Source organism: Fistularia commersonii, chromosome 2, assembly GCF_037954325.1.
Source record: "Fistularia commersonii isolate RoL2024-O1a breed Wild chromosome 2, RoL_Fcom_v1.0, whole genome shotgun sequence".
Taxonomy (NCBI): domain Eukaryota; kingdom Metazoa; phylum Chordata; class Actinopteri; order Syngnathiformes; family Fistulariidae; genus Fistularia; species Fistularia commersonii.
In genome coordinates, this window is record NC_141285.1 from 9959031 (window position 1) to 9977678 (window position 18648).

Consider the following 18648-nt stretch of genomic DNA (forward strand, 5'->3'; position numbering starts at 1 on the left):
GTAAAATATAAAAGGAAAAAAATCATTAGACAGAACATTTGTTCCAATTATTAAATCTATACATTTCAACTGTAGATGATTTTTAAAATGTGTAAGGCTTTGTTTCACATCTAACGATAAAAACAACTTTAAAGTATTCGGTGATACAAAGTAAAAGTTTCCCTTATATTATTTTACATATTCTCTATTTTTATTTTAGTGTGTCTATGAACTAGAAGCCGTTCAAAAGAATTCTCAATAAACACTGCACTGTGGTACGGTGTCAGATCACAACAGGGCTGTGAGAGGGCAAACCAAAATAATCCAAAATACCGATGCCACTGACAAACTGCTCTGCTCCAAAGAGACAAAGGAGTGCCAAAATTTTTTTCTGCTGGGGTCACTGAGAAGGAGTTCAGGGTGAGGACAAGAAGGCTGTCTCTTGTTTATCTACTTATTGAGGAGTTACAAGCTGTCTTCCTTTTTTACTCTCTTGCTCTGACCCAGTGACTTCAAGGTGCACGCCTCAAATATAAACACAGAGGAGAAGTGACTCAGAAAAAGTGCAACACAGGAAAGGATCTAGCGCTCTAGTTCCTTTTGAGAAGTAGGACAGAAAATACATTCACTTATTATAAACAGCACTATGTCTGTCCTTCATCTATACAGAACAGTTTTTGTCATTTGTTCCAAAGTAACACATCAGACACATCATTGTTCATTATTGTAATGGCAGCACTAAGAGGATAAGAGCATTTATCTTGGCACAGCTTTTGGCTTTCACATATTTCTCCTTCTTTTTAAAATCAAACTGCCCTCCACTGACTCCCCTTTCATACATCTGACTTTTATGATATTTTTCATTTTTCTTAAAGGTTGAATGTCCTTTAGATAGTAAATCATCCCTAAAGAAGTGTGACCTCTGGTAAAATCTACTGATGGAAGTTTGTGGCTAATAATTTAAAACTATCATGAATAAAGACCTCCTTCTTCTCCTTTTGGCTTTTCCCTTCATGGGTCGCCACAGTGAATCAACCTTCTCCATCTAAACATATTCTCTGTATCCTCCTCTCTCACACCATCTACCTTCATATCCTCTCTCGCTACGTCCATAAATCTTCTCTTTGGTCTTGCTGTAGACCTCCTGCATGGCAGCTCCAATTCCAGCCTCCGTCTACAAATATGTTCACCATCCCTTCTCTGTGCATGACCCAACCATCTCAGTCTGGCTTCTCTGACCTTCTCTCCTAAACATCTAACGTGTTGTCGCTCTGATAGACTCATTCCTGATCCTTTCCATCCTGGTCACTCCTAAAGAGAACCTTAGCATCTTCATCTCGGTGACCTTTAGCTCTCCCTCCTCTCTTTTCATCATTGTAACTGTTTCTAGACCATACAGCATCACTGGTCTCTCCATTGTCTTGTACACCTTTCCTTTCATTCTGGCTGAATATCACATAGTCTTCTATCACATCCCTGATACTTTTCTCCACCCATTCTAACCTGCTTGAAACTGTCTCTACACCGCTTTTCCACACTCCCCATTGTTCTGGACTGTTGATCCCAAGTACCTGAAATACTCCAACTTCTTGATCCCAACTCTCTGTAGCCTCATCGTTCCACCCGAGTTCCTCTCATTCACACACATATACTCTGTCTTGCTACGAATAACTTTCATTCCTTTCCTTTCCTTTCCAGTGTATACCTCCACCTCTCTGGATTTTCCTCAACCTGTTCCCTGCTCTCACTACAGATAACAATGTCACCTGCAAACATCAGAGATTCCTGTCTAACCTCATCTGTCAGCCTGTCCATCACCATCGCAAACAAGAAGGAGCTCAGAGCTGATTCCTGACAGAGTCCCACCTCCACCTTGAATGATGCTAAGAAAGGTGAAGAATCAGCCCAGAACTAGATGGGAGAAGCTGGTCAATGATCTGAAGACAACTGGGACCACCGTTTCCAAGGCTACTATCAGTAATACACAGAGCCATAATGGTTTAAAATCATGCATCGCACAGAAGGTTCCCCTGCTTAAGTCAGCCCATGTCAGGACCCATCCAAAGTTTGCCAGGGAACACCTAGATGATCCAGAGGACTCATGGGAGAAAGTGTTGTGGTTAGATGAGACCAAAATGGAACAAGAAGGGACTCAGAGCTGATTCCTGATGGAGTCCCAGCTTCTCCTTGAACTTCTCTGTTACCCCTTCAGCATATCTCACCACTGTCTCACAGCTAGCATACATGTCCTGCACCAGTCTAACATAATTCTCTGCCATTCCAAACTTCTCCATACAATGGAGATTATCCACCTTCCTTCTCTGCATCATGTTGACCAACTTTCTACCTTATTCTGTCATAGTCCTGATATTCAAAGTCCTTACTACCAATCCCAGACTCTTGCCTTTTCTCTTCTCTCTCTGCTTCAAAACATGCCTTCCTCCTCTCCTTCTTTGACCTACAGAAGCCAATTTTCCATTGGTACCCTGTAGGTCATCTATACCATTGGTGTTGTTGTTAACCCGGGCCTCAACCAATCCGGTATGGGATTATTAGGTTTGCTTCGCATGTTTGGTTTTGGCAAAAGTTTTACACCGGATGTCCTTCCTGACGCAACCCTCCATGTTTATCCGGGCTTGGGCCTGGCTCAGGGGGACACAGGTCCGTGCCGCCCTGAGGCTGCATTTATCATGAATAAAGAGCAAACATAAAAATTACAATCAATCATCCTGACTTGTCAGAAACAACTCTGTTTAGAAGAACCAATCTTGCCAAGAAAACAAACTACTACTGGCAAGCCATGAGCAGTATGCTGTGGGTTCGAGACGCTTCAGATGTCTTCAAGGGAGGCCTGTCCTCCATTGTTCTCCCTCAACAGATTCACCATTAGAGACACTAATTCTCACACTCAGCCTGTCAGAAATACAACTTTCATATCGCAAGCACACATATAGTTGTTTATCAACCTCTATATCATATTTTGCATTTTCACCTAGTGTGCCTTCCTGCCATATTGGTGAAATTGCTCATCCTCCGTGTCGGGTAAACAAATCCAAAAGCAAAATGCTCCCAGACAATATTGTTTAATCTCCACCCCAGTTCATTCTTCTTTTGCAATGATGAGACCCCCAGAAAATTGAATGCCACTTGTTTTCCAGCCCATCTCTCGTCTGAAAAGGCTGCCAACCTCTGTAACCTGCCAGTGCATGTCTCTCAGTCCTCCTCTAGCCTTAATTTGGCACATAGAAAATAGAAAAATTGCTCGTCCTAGCCCCTTGATCTCCACAATTCAGCACTAAACACTGCTGCTGCAGTCTGCTGTAGTGGGGATGCAACCATTTAGCCATGCTGTTGTTATATGTCTCTTGTGAAGTGAAGAGGGACACACATGCACAAAATATCACACGCGTATGGTTATGGGTGGGCACACACGTACGCAAAACGCCCACAAGTCATTCTCTTCTGGGATGCAGTGTTGTATGCTTGTAAATTCCTGCTGAAATGTCAAAGCTGGCCACATCCATCACAAAAGCTTCTCTTCACTGACAAACACAATTTCATTACAGATAGCTGGCACTCTTAGCAGCGGTCTGCGTGTGGTAAATTCTGACAACACGTCAGCTTCGAAGCACCCCTGTGACACTGGTGTCCTGGTGCCCATCAGTATGAACTCCTTGACAAAGGGTTAATTGGTGGCAGCCGCTCAGTCTGCTGCCTGACAGCGCAAAGGCGTGGGTGCACTGCTTCACTGATGGCCCAGTAACAAGACTGAATGGCAGGCAGGCACAGTCTCCAAAACCCCTGTGGGACCACAGATTGACAGGACTGCTCTTTCTCAAAGGTACACTGTACAGGCAGCTGCTGAGGAAGAATTATGACTTTAACATTTCTAAGGGAGAGCAGTGGTCTGGTTGTCCTGAAACCAGTCAGACCATGGGGACCTTGCCAAAGGGAAAATGGGCACATAATGATTTTACACCTTGTTAGGCTGATATCTCGATATGATATAAAGCCCAGCTTCTGTGTCTAAGTCTGTCTCATATGTATTTATTACTACCACAGCTTAACATCAGAAAGACATAGGACTGAATGTCAGAGATGTCACTAGTCATCATTGACCAGTGATGATTTATAGGTTGGTTTCATGATTCAGTACTGTAAGAAAGCTGTTCTACCTTTGAAAGACAACTGCGCAACTCTGAAACAACACAATAATGTTGTCAGTACTTAAAACTGTATGGCTGTATTTATTCACTCTTTCACTCTCTGGCTTTCAGCTGGTTAATCATGTACTTTCCAATAGGTAGTCCTTTTGTTAATCCTAATGAAACAGCCTGTATTTGACCGTACATCAATATATCAACAATCCTGTTGCCTGTTGGGCTTTCAGCAGGAAATGCAGAATGTTGATGATGTAACTGATCATATATTGATCTGAATTTTTTCATCTACAAATGTATTGTAATGGGTACATATTGCCAAACACGGGCAGGGTTTGTTTGAAAGACATATCAGACGTGCTCTAGAGTTTTCTGTGGCAAAACAGAAGGTAAGGTCGAAAAGACCAATCAGGATCCTGGATAAAATAAGATAAATACAAATGGTTCCAACATAGTCACATGCCAGTGCCTCTTGTGTTTAGAAAAGATGATAATGTTTCATGGCAACCTCTCAAATGCTGAACAGAGGTGCTAATTATATGGTAAAATTCAAGGCAATGACTATTGGATGGGATGATAGATGCTTCAGTGAACTCCCTTTAGAGGATTTCTGTTTTTCATACAGCTCATGTATCTGACCATGCAGGGTTCTTCTGTTTTACACAATTTATACTTACATTATGAGAGGATAACAGAGTGTATTCATGTTCCACTGCTAAGTGGCTTAAAGTCCTTACTTTCAAGTAACAACGCGTTTTTTTTTTACTATTTTTCAGAGGAATGGCTCCAATAGGGGAATTATAAGAGACTGCTCTTTATGAAACAACTCCATGTTTTATTTAATAACCGCAGCTACACTGAATAAAATGTTTTGTTCTACTGACATACTTACAGCACCTATGCTGCTCTAACATCCTGTTCTAGTCTTTAGCAAGGAAGAGATAATTGGTTTTTTCAAAGCTATCCGTCTCCATGGAGACCAGACATCTCACCAGTACTAAGCTGACACTCCCCACCCTCCCCCTGCCCTCCCCCGCTCCTCACCTCCCATTGCCACAGCACTCATCGGTAACATCAACAGTAATGTACATAAGAGCTGTCTGATAACATTTACAGCACATGATGGGGACATGTGTATCCCAGTTGGTGTGTGTGGATTTGTGTGCAAACGTTCATGTTGGGGCAAGTGCCCGTTCCATCAAAATGTGTGCCACTGTGCCAAGCTACAGCTAGGGGAGGCGACTGGTTCTCGCCTGAGGCAAGAGTAAAATGGATTATTTAATTTGACCGCCTCTGGTTATAGAGGCCGATCCAGGATGTCGAGCCAAACAATTATCATCAAACAAAATATGCACTAGAATTAGTAACCCTCAAAAATCATTTTCATTGTAATTGTATTTATGGTGACGTGTCCATATGCTGATGATATAGAATAAAACTGAACAGCCGATAATAGATGTTATGGGACAAAATGAGATCGACATAAAGGCTTTCTATGAAAAATGACTACTGTGGTAATGATGACATCACTCTGATGGTGGGGGGATGATCATAGTGAATAGCGAATGATATTGGATTTAAAAACGATCAAGCAGATTTTGAATCCTCATAGTTAGTAAAATGCTGATTGGACAAAAAATGTTATTTGGAAAAGCATACCCATCTCAACAGACATAAGAATGACTAAGTGGTTGAAAAACTAATTTGGCAAAAGGTTTATATAGTGGTTGCTTCATATCCTACCCCTATATTGTCTATTTCAAAGAGTCTTGTTGACAATTTCTCGACTCAAAATGAGTATTTATGCTTTCATGGATTACCCGCTTATGCTTACTGACCGATATCTAATCAACTGATTTGCAAGCCTTTGAAATTTGAAATTAATCGTATGTGTATAGAGGCGGCACTGTGACATAGTGGTTAGTGCTTCGGCCTCACCAACGTGAAGGACTCTGGTTTAATTCCGACAAGGGCACCTGGATTTTAATGGCAGCGTCTCCCTGGGGTCACATGCAGCAGGGAAAGGAAAAAAAAAAAGGGAAAATTGCCCTGAATGAGTGAGTGACTGAATGTTGTCTGTCTTTGTATCCAATGGACTGGTTGCCAGACCCTGCCTTTTGCCCAATGACTGCACCCCCAGTGACAGAAGATGTTAAGCGACAGAAGATGGATGAATGGTGTATACAAGAACCAGAATCCCTGACTAGAAAAGAAAATAAATACATCGATGAAATTACCAAAATAGTGACACCATATGCAATAGAAGTAGAGAGTGGTAAAATAAAAATAGCGTATTACTTTCAAAAGCATCTTTCAGAATCTGTAAAACAGCACTTTCACTGCTGTCTCATAATGAGCATGGAAATCTTGCAAACCCGCATCCATATAATGAAAATGTTGAAAAGCAGCACTTCCAGAGACCTGTGACTCAATAGCACAGAATACTGTATTCTCTTTGCCTTGATTACGGAGTCATTGGCAAATATCAAATTCATTTATTTAGATGAATCTAAAAACAAATAAAAGAAGCCTGAACCGTCTGGGTGTACCCACTTTCATATGCCTTTACATTTATGATAAATATCTCATTTATGACATGACACGTGGGAGAAAATTTGGAATTGGGTCACTTGTAAGTCTACCACTGTATGTGTGTGTGTTCAATACAATCATAAGCACTTTGCATTTGATTTGCTTGATATATGCTATGATAGGATATGAATGAGAATGGTGGTGACAAGGTGGTGAAAAAGGTGAAATGAGGTGAAAGCACTTTTCAACTAGAATTAAGGAACAATACTGCCACCTCTTACGTTTATGGGTTTTGACCAGACAAATAGTGGCTGTGAAACACTTGTGATATTATCATATGTGTTAACTCATCATGGCTTATTTCAATATTATCATTATTATTACTATTATTATCATGACAAGTATCTTCAATTCATTGTCTCATCCACCTGTAAAATGCTGAATAATGTGACAAGCAAGACAGAATATGAAAACAAATGGGGGGGAGGGGGTGTTGACAGTTGTCTAGGCTCCCGCCCTCGGCTCAAAAAACGCTGCTACACAGCACATGACTGCCCGGTTGTAGAACTAAGAGGAAGACAGAGCAAAAACCGGCTATATAATAATAATTGTAATTTGTAATTTATTGTTTATTAATCCCTCGTGAGGAAATTTGTTCTCTGCAATAAACCCATCATGGATGAAATATGAGCAGTAGGCTGCCATCCACTAGCACCAGGGGAGCAGTTAGAGGTTCATTGTCTTGCTCAACAACACTTTGACACACTAGGAGGAGCCAGAAATCAAACCAGGAATTTTCAGCTCCAAAGATGATCGCTCTACCTCCTGCACCCCGCCACCCCTTCATAATTGCTTCAGGGATGCCGATCAAAGGTATTGTTTTATTGAAACTGCACAGGAAAAGGTGGAGGATGAGAACCATACACATAAGGGTATAGAAAATATGTGAGAAGGACAGGAGAGGTAGTTAAATTGGGCATGTGAGAGACAGACTCAAATGTGAGAACAAGGCTTTGATAAACAACAGCGTAAGGAAAAGGTGTGAGAGCTTGAGGTGGTGGCTGAGGTGATGAAGTGGGGAGATGGTGCTTTGGTGAAAGGACAATAGAGGTAAGAAAAAAATCATTGGAGGCTGTTGCTCTCTTTATGTCTTTGATTTTACTCTAGAGGAATGCTGAGCTCGTACTGCACACTAATCTAAGAGGCATACAAGCAAAACACTCTTACCTGTGCAATTTGTCCTCCAACAATTCAATGTACTTTGTAGTGTTGTCTTTTAACCGTCCTTCTGTGTGAAAAGAAAGACAGAGAAAGCAGTATGTTACACACACTTTATTACTGCTTTTTATAATACTTGGGTCTCCTAGCAACAAATCACAGTTCAATACCATTAAAACCACGTTGTAATTAGTTATATTGTGCATTAAGAAACGCAGTAATGATCACAGGCTGGAATATTACTGAGAAAAAGTCAATGCTCAAGGCGACTCGATCCCCTTCTGCTCTGAAAAAGACCCATTGGGATTGGCCTGAGGGCAAGAGAGGGGTTGTATAAATGCAGAGGGCCTTAGATGGTGCCAACCTCACTGTGGGGCAAAAACTTAGATGGATAGCTTGTGTTACTTCCTGTGCCCTCCTGCCAGCAGCAAGCTCTGCCTGAGGAGTCAGATGCAGGCTGGCTGAGTGCTAGTCGGGATGAAGAGTGCAATCGGAGCGCCATTAATGAGCTCATGTATGAAACATGAGAATATGTCCCTGCAGCTATAGATCTTTGAATACAATTAAATGCACTTATATCAAATTGCACTGCATACATACAATATGTGCACACATGCCCATAATCATGTTTTAGTCCAACAATGTCCCCGTCCTGTACCAGGGGTGACACCTTGGGAGGTCAGGAGATACGGACATAATAAAAGTAAACAACCACCTTTATAGGTCAGGGAAAATACTGCTACTACATATTGTAACATTTCAGATTCATCAGTTATTTAAGTGTAAAGGAAAGATTTTGAGAACACATTGAAAGTGAAAGTGAAATTAAACGGCTCTATTTTTCAGCGGTAAAAATTAAGACATTTTCATTATTTTTTCACATTTCCCTCCAGTCATTTGAAACCCCATCAAAGCCGAACTGCACTCTTGCCTTCCACCTAGACAGGAAAGTAAAGAAGCCATGCTGGTGGAAATTAGTGCACTTGCCCTTGATTGGAAATGATCTTGGGGAAAAGAAGGTTTGCAGAAATATCATCTTCTCTCATTGTGTTAATGGTGGTTATTAGACAGCATCAGCTCTGAGGTGAGACAGGCAGCAGGCTGACACAGCATGTTGAAAAGAAAAGTCGCTGACAGAAAGTAGCTGCGACACATACTTACTTTGGCTCAGGCACACAGATTCTTGCCCATACAATGTGGATGAAGCATGATGGAGATAGACGGGCTATTTATGGGGGTTGCATGACTGTTGCAGAATGTGGGGTGGATATTGCCTGAGAGGCCAAATCTGTTCAATCAGAAGGAAGAGTGAGCCATAATCGCAGACCTTGTGTACATGGGCCTGGCAGCACACTAACCACTCCTCTAATTGCCCTGAAAGATCTTATCCTACCTGGCAGAGGTTCCCTTGTCAAACTTTATTCAACCTGGCTCCGTTACACAGTGTGCAAGGAGATAGCTACTGAAATATACATGGGGGGCATTACGCCTGACTTTGGAGGTGTCTGAGCAAAGTACAGGCGACGAAGCAAACTACACTTGAGACAGGACCAGGAAAGACTGAGCAATAATATACAGTGGAAAATATAAAGTGTAAACATGAAGAGAGAGAAGGGGAAGCAGACATGAGGGTATTAACTTGATGTAATGCAGTTACTGTTATTAGCCTCGTGCCATCCTGTCGCCATGCCAACCGGCAGCAAATCTTTTGAGCCTCTTCGGGCATGACAGATGAAAATAATCTCATCTTTATAGAACATCACCAGATATCTAGTAACAGAGTCTCCTCCTGTGCAAAATGGCAGCAGAGCGCTGGGTGATATTACCACTTCCTGTAAGTCTGTGGGGGACTGCTGTCATTGACAGGCCAAGCGAATAAAATCAGGCCTAAAAAGCCCATAAAGAAGAGAGGATCCTCTCCAGTCAGGATGCACACAGCAGTGGATTTGGCACTGGAATTGAAGCAAGAGGCGTTCACAGTGCACATACTGGAAAATGCATGAGCTCAGCCTCGCAAAAGTGATCCCAGCAAGCACCAAACTTCGTCGGCTGCAGCCAAAATCTAAGAGGCCGTTCATTCATGATACAAACAAAAACCATGACACTAGTGAAGATGATGAAATATGTTACCCACAAGTGCAAGAGCCTTTTCAGATATGAAAATACTCATTCATTAGCTCAATGAGCAGGCTCCAGCTTTCCCCGTGACCCTGAGCGCAGGATACGTGGCAGAAGACGGATGACTGGATGGATGGATGGATGGATGGATGGATGGATGGATGGATGGATGGATGGATGGATAATTCATTGAGCTACAATATAAGATTAATTAAAATAATGACTGACTTACCAGATGCATAGACAGACAGACAAGCAGACAAAAAGAGTGAACAAGGACAATATATTCCATTTTCTGGAGTCTGGAGACATCAACAATGACAGGGTGTTCAGATATGCTGTTGCGTCGTGGGCATTTTAACAGGGATCTAAATTGAAAGTGAATAATGCCCTGATATTTTCATTGCCTTGTAACAATTAAAATAGTCAACATCTGTTGAGCCTTCTGAATTGTCAAACAAATTAGAGGCGGCTCCGTTTTAATGCAGCGACAACGATAGCCAGTTATGAAATCCTGTGCATAATAAAGCAGATGAAAAATTGTGTGTCTTTGTAATTGAGTTGAAGGCGCTGACTGTGATTAATATGTTTAAGCTCGGCTGGGGCTGTTTGAGCGCAACGGCACTGCAGGTAACCCAAACAACGTCAGCAAATACAGATGAACAATGTATTGATGTATCTGAATCAACAGCAGCCCAGCATCAGAGCTAATGGAGAGAGGGGGGACAGGCTGATAACTCAGACAGACACTCATTAATCAATGATATTTTAAGGCTCCACAGCATTGGAAAGACTGCAACTGGAATGGTGTAACATAATGTGGAGCTATGAACAAACGCAAAACAAAAGATGTTATTTGACAGATGAAAATTGATTGCGCATATGAAAATTGTGCCTAGGTGTCGATTTGTATTTCAGTTTCGAAATCTTAGACATGCTCAATATCATTAAAGCTCACATTAAGAGGGTTTTTTTTTAGAGTGTCAAAACTTGTAAGGTGTATAATACAGTGTTTTTAGATGAGTGATTGGGGGAGGCACAATGAGGACAAAGATGGACTAAAACATTTATGTCTACATTCTTGCTCTCATAATTGGTATATTTCATCAGCACAGACGAATAGATACAAAGAAGACCAATTCTGAATTTATTACATAATTGGAAAAATAATATCTAAATAAAGGTGGTTACCCATTGAGGCTCAAAAGGTCAGTTTTAGGCTGGCCGAGACTAACTTGTTTTGACCAAAGTTACTGGCCCTGTAATGTACTTTCTGGTTTTAAAGCAGAGATACCAGTCTGAGATACCAAGCATAGCTCACCTTTTTATTCATACACTAGACTTGACATAATACTGAGTTGACGTAATAATTTAGTAACTTCAATCAAAATCAGGGTGGCTTCCTGACAGTTTGTTGTGATACAAGGTTTGGAAGCTATGGTTGAGGAAGCAACCAGTACACAAATCAAACATTTTATTTTTCAGCTTCAGTGATTCACTATCCAGCTAGGGAAATTATAGGAACATGAGCATCATTCATGAATGAAAAGGCTACATAATTTTAACTTGTCAGTTGGAATAAAACATCCCCTCACCACATTGTGATATTGCTTGTAGTCCATCTGAGCAACTTTTAACTTGCTGTCTGTCAGGAACCCGAGTCTCACTGTGTGCTAGCCACTATGCAGCTCTGTATTGAAGTCCGCTTGGGATTTGAGCTAAATGTGAGACTTGCCAGACTCAAACATGCTAGCTTGGCCAGATGTTCCAAATCAAATGTCAGGCCATCGCTAAAATTACTGCAATAAATTCTGGAGAGCACATGAATGTCTACACAAACACAATGAGAATCTCTGTCCAAAATATGCAGTCATTCTTGCTGCATTGTGAAAGTCACTCATTCAAGTTCCCAATTAGGCATGATTTTTTCAAATAAATGCTGAAAACATTTACCTCCATTGCTGGCAAGAATCATTTCAGAGTATCAACAAAATGATTAAGACTGATTATCTAGTTGCAGCTAAAAACTGATATCATATTGCAGTGTATAAATATTAGACTAGGATGCTATGGTTGCGGTCGCTGTCTTGAAAACTTACATGTTTTAGTGCTTACTTACTTGTACTTCTTATGGGTGAAGTGAAATATGTCTGACACATTCACAATGCAATGACATCTATTGTGATGAGGAATAGTTCGATATTTTATTGAGTTTTCTACACATTGTGTTGTGCTTGTACTTTTTAAAGTACTTTTTGTTGATTTTTGAATTTCATTTCTGATTTTAATGAGGATTATGTTCTTATTCAATCATGGCATTTTGTCCCAATATTTCATCCTTTCTTATAGGAATTTTAAATAATTCATTAGAAAAGAAAATCTAAAAAATAGAATCAAAAAAATGTATGTATAATGATTTTCAATGCTAGAGAAAAACACAATACAACATAAAAGTCACTAAATTTCTGCCACTAAAAAGTACAAAAGCCACACTGTATGGGGAAGAGACTGGGTGCTAACAAGCCATCAAAATATAACAACTAACAGAATACGTTGCACAGGAACCATGTGGAGCAGCCGACTAAACGTCTTCACAACTGAAAACCAAATAACCTTACACAACATAGAAGAAACCACCTGCATACTAATAATATACTTAAACAAACATTACAGTAATAAATAAAGAGAAATAAAACCTGACACTGCCCCCCCCCCATCAGAAAGTCCTCATTCCTTGGGATCATTTTCCCATTTTGCTCCACTCTTCAATTATTTATTTATAAATTCAGTATCACTTGAGATCTCTCTGGGGCCCAAAATTATACTCATGGCGAGAAAACAAACCTCTGGCTAGAACGGCTTAAGTATTCATCAACGCAACTGCCGAAGGCAATTAGGAACACAAAGTCTCAAAAGCCAAAAACCCCCATACCATAAAGTCTGCGGGTTAGAGACGCTCCACAATACTTTGTCAAGGTATCAAGTGAGTGATGTATTCTTTTACAGCTCCTGTCCCAATAATGTGGTTTCTTCAGCTTATGAATATGACTTTCCTGTGAAAAAAAAGACTAGTAACATAAGCATGTGCTGGACATGTCTCAGTAACCATAGTGATGGCCATCTTGACTTTGAAGTAGACAGTAATTTCTAATCCCCTCCAGCTAAAGAAATGGTAATGTGCTGTTTTGGGCTATCAGTTTCTAGCCAGAAAGTGCCAGCCCCTGATTACCCAATAGCATGACAGTTTAATGAGACCCTTTTCTTGGTGTCAGCAACACATTGTGAAATTGCGCCTGCTGCTGTATTATGTGCGCCCACTTGAACATTTGGAGCTTACAACCGACCATTAACTTGGTGTCTCTTCCCCCATTATGACGTCATGCCCACCTGATTCCAGTTCCTTTGTTTAACCTGAGCATTTGCATGTTACCGGCTACCCAGCCTTGGGAGTCCCGGTGCTCGCTGTTTTCAAGACACATGATATGGGGGGTTCGGATATGGGAGTGGACTTCAGCATAACATAAGCAGATTCATCAGAATTCTCCCCATTTAGTAACACAATGAGATCATTATCTATCTATTTGAGTTTTACTTTAATGGCCACAATTTAATGATGAGGGGTAGACTGCTGCCTTTTTACATTTTGGGAGGCAGTTGAATCTTGTTTTTTTTTTTTTTTTTGCATGTGCGTGTGTTTGTTTGCTAAATGATTTGTTTGGAACATGCACTTCATTTTCACCTCAAGGTTCTCAAAATTCTTCAAGCAATTCTCAAAAAAATATTTTTGGTAAATATTACAGCTGCAGTATTATTAATATTATCATTAGTAGTAGCAGTGGTAGTAGTACAGCGATACACAGAAAAAAGATGGGGGGGAGAGGGAGAGTAAAAGGACAGGGAGGGAATGAGCACAAACACTAATTTTTGGATAATTAAATCCACTGCCTTTTCATTGCATCTCTGCATACAACACAAGTAGCAGATTTCTGAAAAGTAAATCATAAATGCACTATGACGCGGACGTTACTAACAATACAAAAACATAAAGAACAGGAGGCACTGAAAGCTCAAGGAGCTCAGTCAGGATGTAACAATGAAAGGGCGCCCCCTAGTGTCGGGAGAGCTACAGTTCAGAGGAGACAATGGCTCCATGGTAATAGTGACAGCGGCCACAGGCCTTCATGATCTAAATAACAGACAATATTAGAACGTGATTGCATGCCTGGGGTTACAGCAGGACCCCAAGGTTCTCCTCACTAACTATTGTGGCCTCATGTCACCCCCTACCCCAGAACCAACCCCACACTTCCCCTCTCCCTGCTCTCGTCTTAATGCTTCATAGAGTGATTTGACCTTTTTTAGAAATCTGCCTGTGACTGATGGAGTGGAATATCTCTGCAGGTGGTACCATCCAAATCCATTTATCTCTCAGCTGGTGCCAGGAGTCCAACCCCCACCACCACCACCACCGCCACCTTCTACCCAAAAAAAGCAAGTCTTTCCTTCAAGCAGCATTCAGATCTTTTCCAGTTAGAGTGTGTGCAAGTGCTGATACATCATGTCTGCAGAGAGTGGCTCAAAGGTAATTGGCTACTTAACACAATCTAAAGCTCATTTCCCCCTCACACTCCACCACCCCTCTTCCTCTTAACAACCTGCCAATCCTGCTGTGAACCCATTTGATGCCGAGTCCCCACTGCCAGCAGATCACTTTGCCTTCATTTGAGAAAAAAAATCCAAGTCCATTGATGTCCTCTCAGTATCAAGTAACTTAAAGTAAGGACTAGTTTTTCAAAGAGCCCCAAATATGCCATCACAAGTGATGTTTAAAACATATATTCGTAGAGCGATCTAACAAAACTAAAACAAATTTATTCTTATCTCAGTGGGGCGGTAAAAAAAAAAACACTGGGGCTCTTTCAGATAAAGGTGTATTTATATCATCTTGTGCTGTATGAGGAAGTTGGTAATTGTCCTGTGTATTCAAGAACTTTCATCCGCTATTGTGCGGATTGGGAAATATTAAACAGCAAACAAGTATATTTTTTTTCCATTCAGTACTCACAAATGAGTTTTTAGATCCAGCTGTGAACATTTTTAATCATTATGAATTAAATTAGCGCTGTGAAATGGACTATCCTTCTGAAAAACATCTGAGATTTTAGACATATATTTATCCACTTCCAGTTAGTTGGATAACAAAATTGGGATACAATTGTCATGTCTGTAAGAGCACTATGGAAAACATAATATGGAAAGGACTTCCTCCGGTTTTTTAAAATTCACAGCAAATCAGTCATCGCAATCTCAAAATTCAGACAGGGTCAGAGTCTCGGTCATCATACAGGGACTTTGCCTTCAAGGCTGTCTATATAAATGTCTCCTTCACACAGACACTGTCTCCATGTCAGAAAACATTTAGGATTTTAATCTGAAGTTAAAATTGCAAAAGTGTCCAGTGAATGGTAACGTTTCATTGCCTGCAGCGAAAGGATGTCAAAGGCCTGGCAAAAGGGTTCGTGAAATCAAGCTCTGCCTCTTAGACTCAGCTAGCCTGCCAGTCTTTGCCGTTAGGCAGTGATTCTTGGTTGATACCAGCAGACTCGGCCAGGGATGGGAATGACAAACAGGGGACTTAACTCTCACTAAAGCAATATCAGCATCGGGCAGCACAGAAACATCAGGAAAATCCTGTTTGATCAGATCTCCGTCCAGTAGGATGGATCTCTGGCTGCCAAGGTCACTTAATGGGCAAACAACGAATATATTTATCACAGTTTGGTTTTTCAGTCATGCAGCAAAACAGTGTCCCTGGTTAAGAAAATGGGCTAATTTATCCAGACCAAAAAAAATCAGCATTCATCAGTCCAGATGAACATGTCAATCAGGCCAAATAGTCAAATTCTTTTAGCAGTGTGAAAATAAATGTGAACTGAGCTGAGCTGAAGAAGAAATGTGTACTCTGTATTTTCTCTGTCCCTCTCAGGTAGGTCTTAACACGCCTCATGTGTCCACTTGTGATTAGATAATATGGCTGTCAGGTCCAAACAGGATCGGAGTCATAGTTGTGCGAGCCACAGTGTGTTTTAGCGCTTTTACCCTGGAGACTGTATGGGATTATTTATTGGCATGGAGATGGTGCTTTTTGAGGCTTAAGGTGGTTGCCTGGCAACCTTACAGCAATGACAAGAATTTCATTATGTCTTAATGGTGTCAATTAGTGAGAGTCAGAGGTGCTGGTAGATAGTTGATTCTCTTTGGAAAAATCTGATTCTGATATTTCACGTCTTAATGGTGATTGTAGTTTAGAAGAAGACATTGATAATGAAGATGCCCATAACCGTTAGTGAGAATTCCTCGTTGCCCATTGAAGGTCTCAAATTACAGTAAAATCACGCATTGGTTTTTTTTTTTGTTTTTTTTTTCCAGTTAAATCCCTTTGTTTTGTTTCGGAGCAACAGCTCTGTAATCAGACGGGCCTCCAGTGACTCACCATGCTGCAACTCCCTCTGCTCGAGCTCCTGCCTGAGCTGCTGTCGCTGCTCCTTCATCCTCGCCAATTCCTGGCTGCTGCCTGAGCTGAGGCTGTGGAGTCTCCTGGACAGCCCTTCCAGCCTGTCACGCTCAACGTACACCGCCTTCATCTCAGCCTTCAGCTCTTTAGCGCTGCTGAAGTCTTTACCTGCCACAACAAACCAGAGGAGGACATTACACTCCATTTACCCATTAATGAGTGACTTAATATTAATGGCCTGATTAAGTGAGTTTAGATTCAACTAAAGGAGGAAAATAAAATGGGGTCAACAAGGAGGGGTGGGTTAAAGCTTCACCTGAGATGGCTGCCAGTTTGGCTTCATGCAGCGCTAAGAGCTGGGTTTCAGTTTCGCTCACTTTTCTCCTCAGGCTACTGCCCAGCCTCTGACTCATGACCACCTGGGGGTAAAAAAAAAAAAAAGCAGAAAGATGAGGTGGAGGAGAAGGCAGAGCGGGGGCTGGTAACTAACAAAACCTTTGCGGACACATGGATCCCGCAGGATCCGACTCGTCTTTCATTTTTATTTTGACGCTCATTTTTACAAGACATTACAGACTGATTTCCGTTCTTCTGCAATCGCCCTGCTTTGAATACACAGAAGAGTATCGGCCCCGATGTGTTCCCTCGTCTCTAACCTTTAGAAATAAAGGGAGTGACTCTTCTTTCATGTGGGCAGGCAGGGGAAAAGTGAAATCTCCATAAAAGATGCCATTAGAATGTCAGAGAAGAAAAGGGGCCTGAATGTCACAGGCCTGATGGGAATGCAGCACCTCAGCTCACAGAGGAACTGATGGCCTCAGAGAGCACCGGTGTGGTCCTCATCTGCCCTTTAAACCACCGCCTTTTTTATTCCAGTGTAGTCACTTTGAGTTACAGCAAGATACAGTCCCCTTGATGTATCTTTTTTCTCTTGAAGAACTATTTTCCACGCTCAAAGGGATGTGGAGCAGGTTTGTCTGATGCATTTTCTTCTTGAGTCTGACATAGTTTTGTGCAAGACTTTGAAATGTCTGTAAAATAGGTTGGTATTTCAGAGGCAGAACATCTCAGGAGAGGTGTCTTTCCACAAAAGTATAGAAAACATTTTTTTTTTTCCTCTCAGACAGCCTTGCATAATTGTATTTCATGCAAGACAAGAATTGGAAACTGCTCTGAGACTGTAGCATTTTTGACACTGGCTTTTTCATTTTATAATACCAGGCTACTTGTCCGTGTGACTGATTTTGAAAAGCGAGTGGAGAAAGCCACCAATCATTTCATGCCACCAATCATTTTGTCACAGTAGGTACAAAATTTTCCACCTGTTGAATATCTCGTTTATGAGAAAAAAACTTTTCATTTGAACTTAGCGATGGGCAATTGTGGTCTGTCTTTGTGGAAAACCTATACGTTCTTTTGAGGTATGATTGCAGAACAACCAACCATTTAATAGCAGTTTCTAAAGACGTCAGTGAGAATAAAATCTCTTTATGGCGCTCTCTGTGGCACTTCAGTCCCTCTATCTTTCAAACAGCGCTTTTATAGCTGTCTGCTGTTTCTGCAGAAAATCTAGATGTAAAGAGATCAGCAAGAGAGAAAAGCCAACCTGCGAGACGAAGACGAGAATAACATTGTGATAACAAATGAAAGTTGACGAATCCATTACTTCACCGATTGAGTTGCCAATGTATTATCGGAATGGAGAAAAGCCAGACAACTGATGTTTTTTTTTTTGTTGTTGATTCTGAGGTGATTTATTCAAAACACTATTTCCCGCAGTCTCTGATTCTCAAATACAGAGTACACTGCCTTGTCAAATAGAAATAAAGATATGAATAGAAACATTGGCATTTATTATGCAGATTTTACGCACTGAAACTGGCACACAACTAATACTTTCTATTTTGGTATGCTATTCTATAGATATTCATACACGTTCACTGATCGTTTGCATTATGGGGACAGGCAGACTATGAGAGAGGAATCAGTCTTACTTTAGCAGTAGCTTCTTTGATGGAAAGAGTCAGCGCCTGCTCCTGTTCCTGGAGTCTGCAGAAAGAAATACAAATATTACACTGCATGCAGTTAAACTGGATCTTTTGAAAGCTTCACCTGGAGTGACGCTAA

The 18648-nt window shown here is 41.1% G+C and overlaps 1 protein-coding gene across 2 annotated transcripts in view; it reads right to left on the reverse strand.

The window, feature by feature from the left end:
- disc1 (DISC1 scaffold protein) overlaps nucleotides 1-18648 on the reverse strand; it is a 48451-nt gene that overhangs the window by 13494 nt on the left and 16309 nt on the right. For both annotated transcript variants that reach the window (XR_015107641.1, XM_086166547.1), the window contains exons 7-10: nucleotides 18516-18570; nucleotides 16838-16940; nucleotides 16501-16689; nucleotides 7899-7959 (exon numbers count right to left, since the gene is read on the reverse strand). Coding sequence is in view for 1 of the 2 variants with exons in the window: in XM_086166547.1 (XP_086022673.1) it covers nucleotides 7899-7959; nucleotides 16501-16689; nucleotides 16838-16940; nucleotides 18516-18570 (408 nt within the window). In the remaining variant the exon portion in view is untranslated. The remainder of the gene's footprint in view (nucleotides 1-7898; nucleotides 7960-16500; nucleotides 16690-16837; nucleotides 16941-18515; nucleotides 18571-18648) is intronic.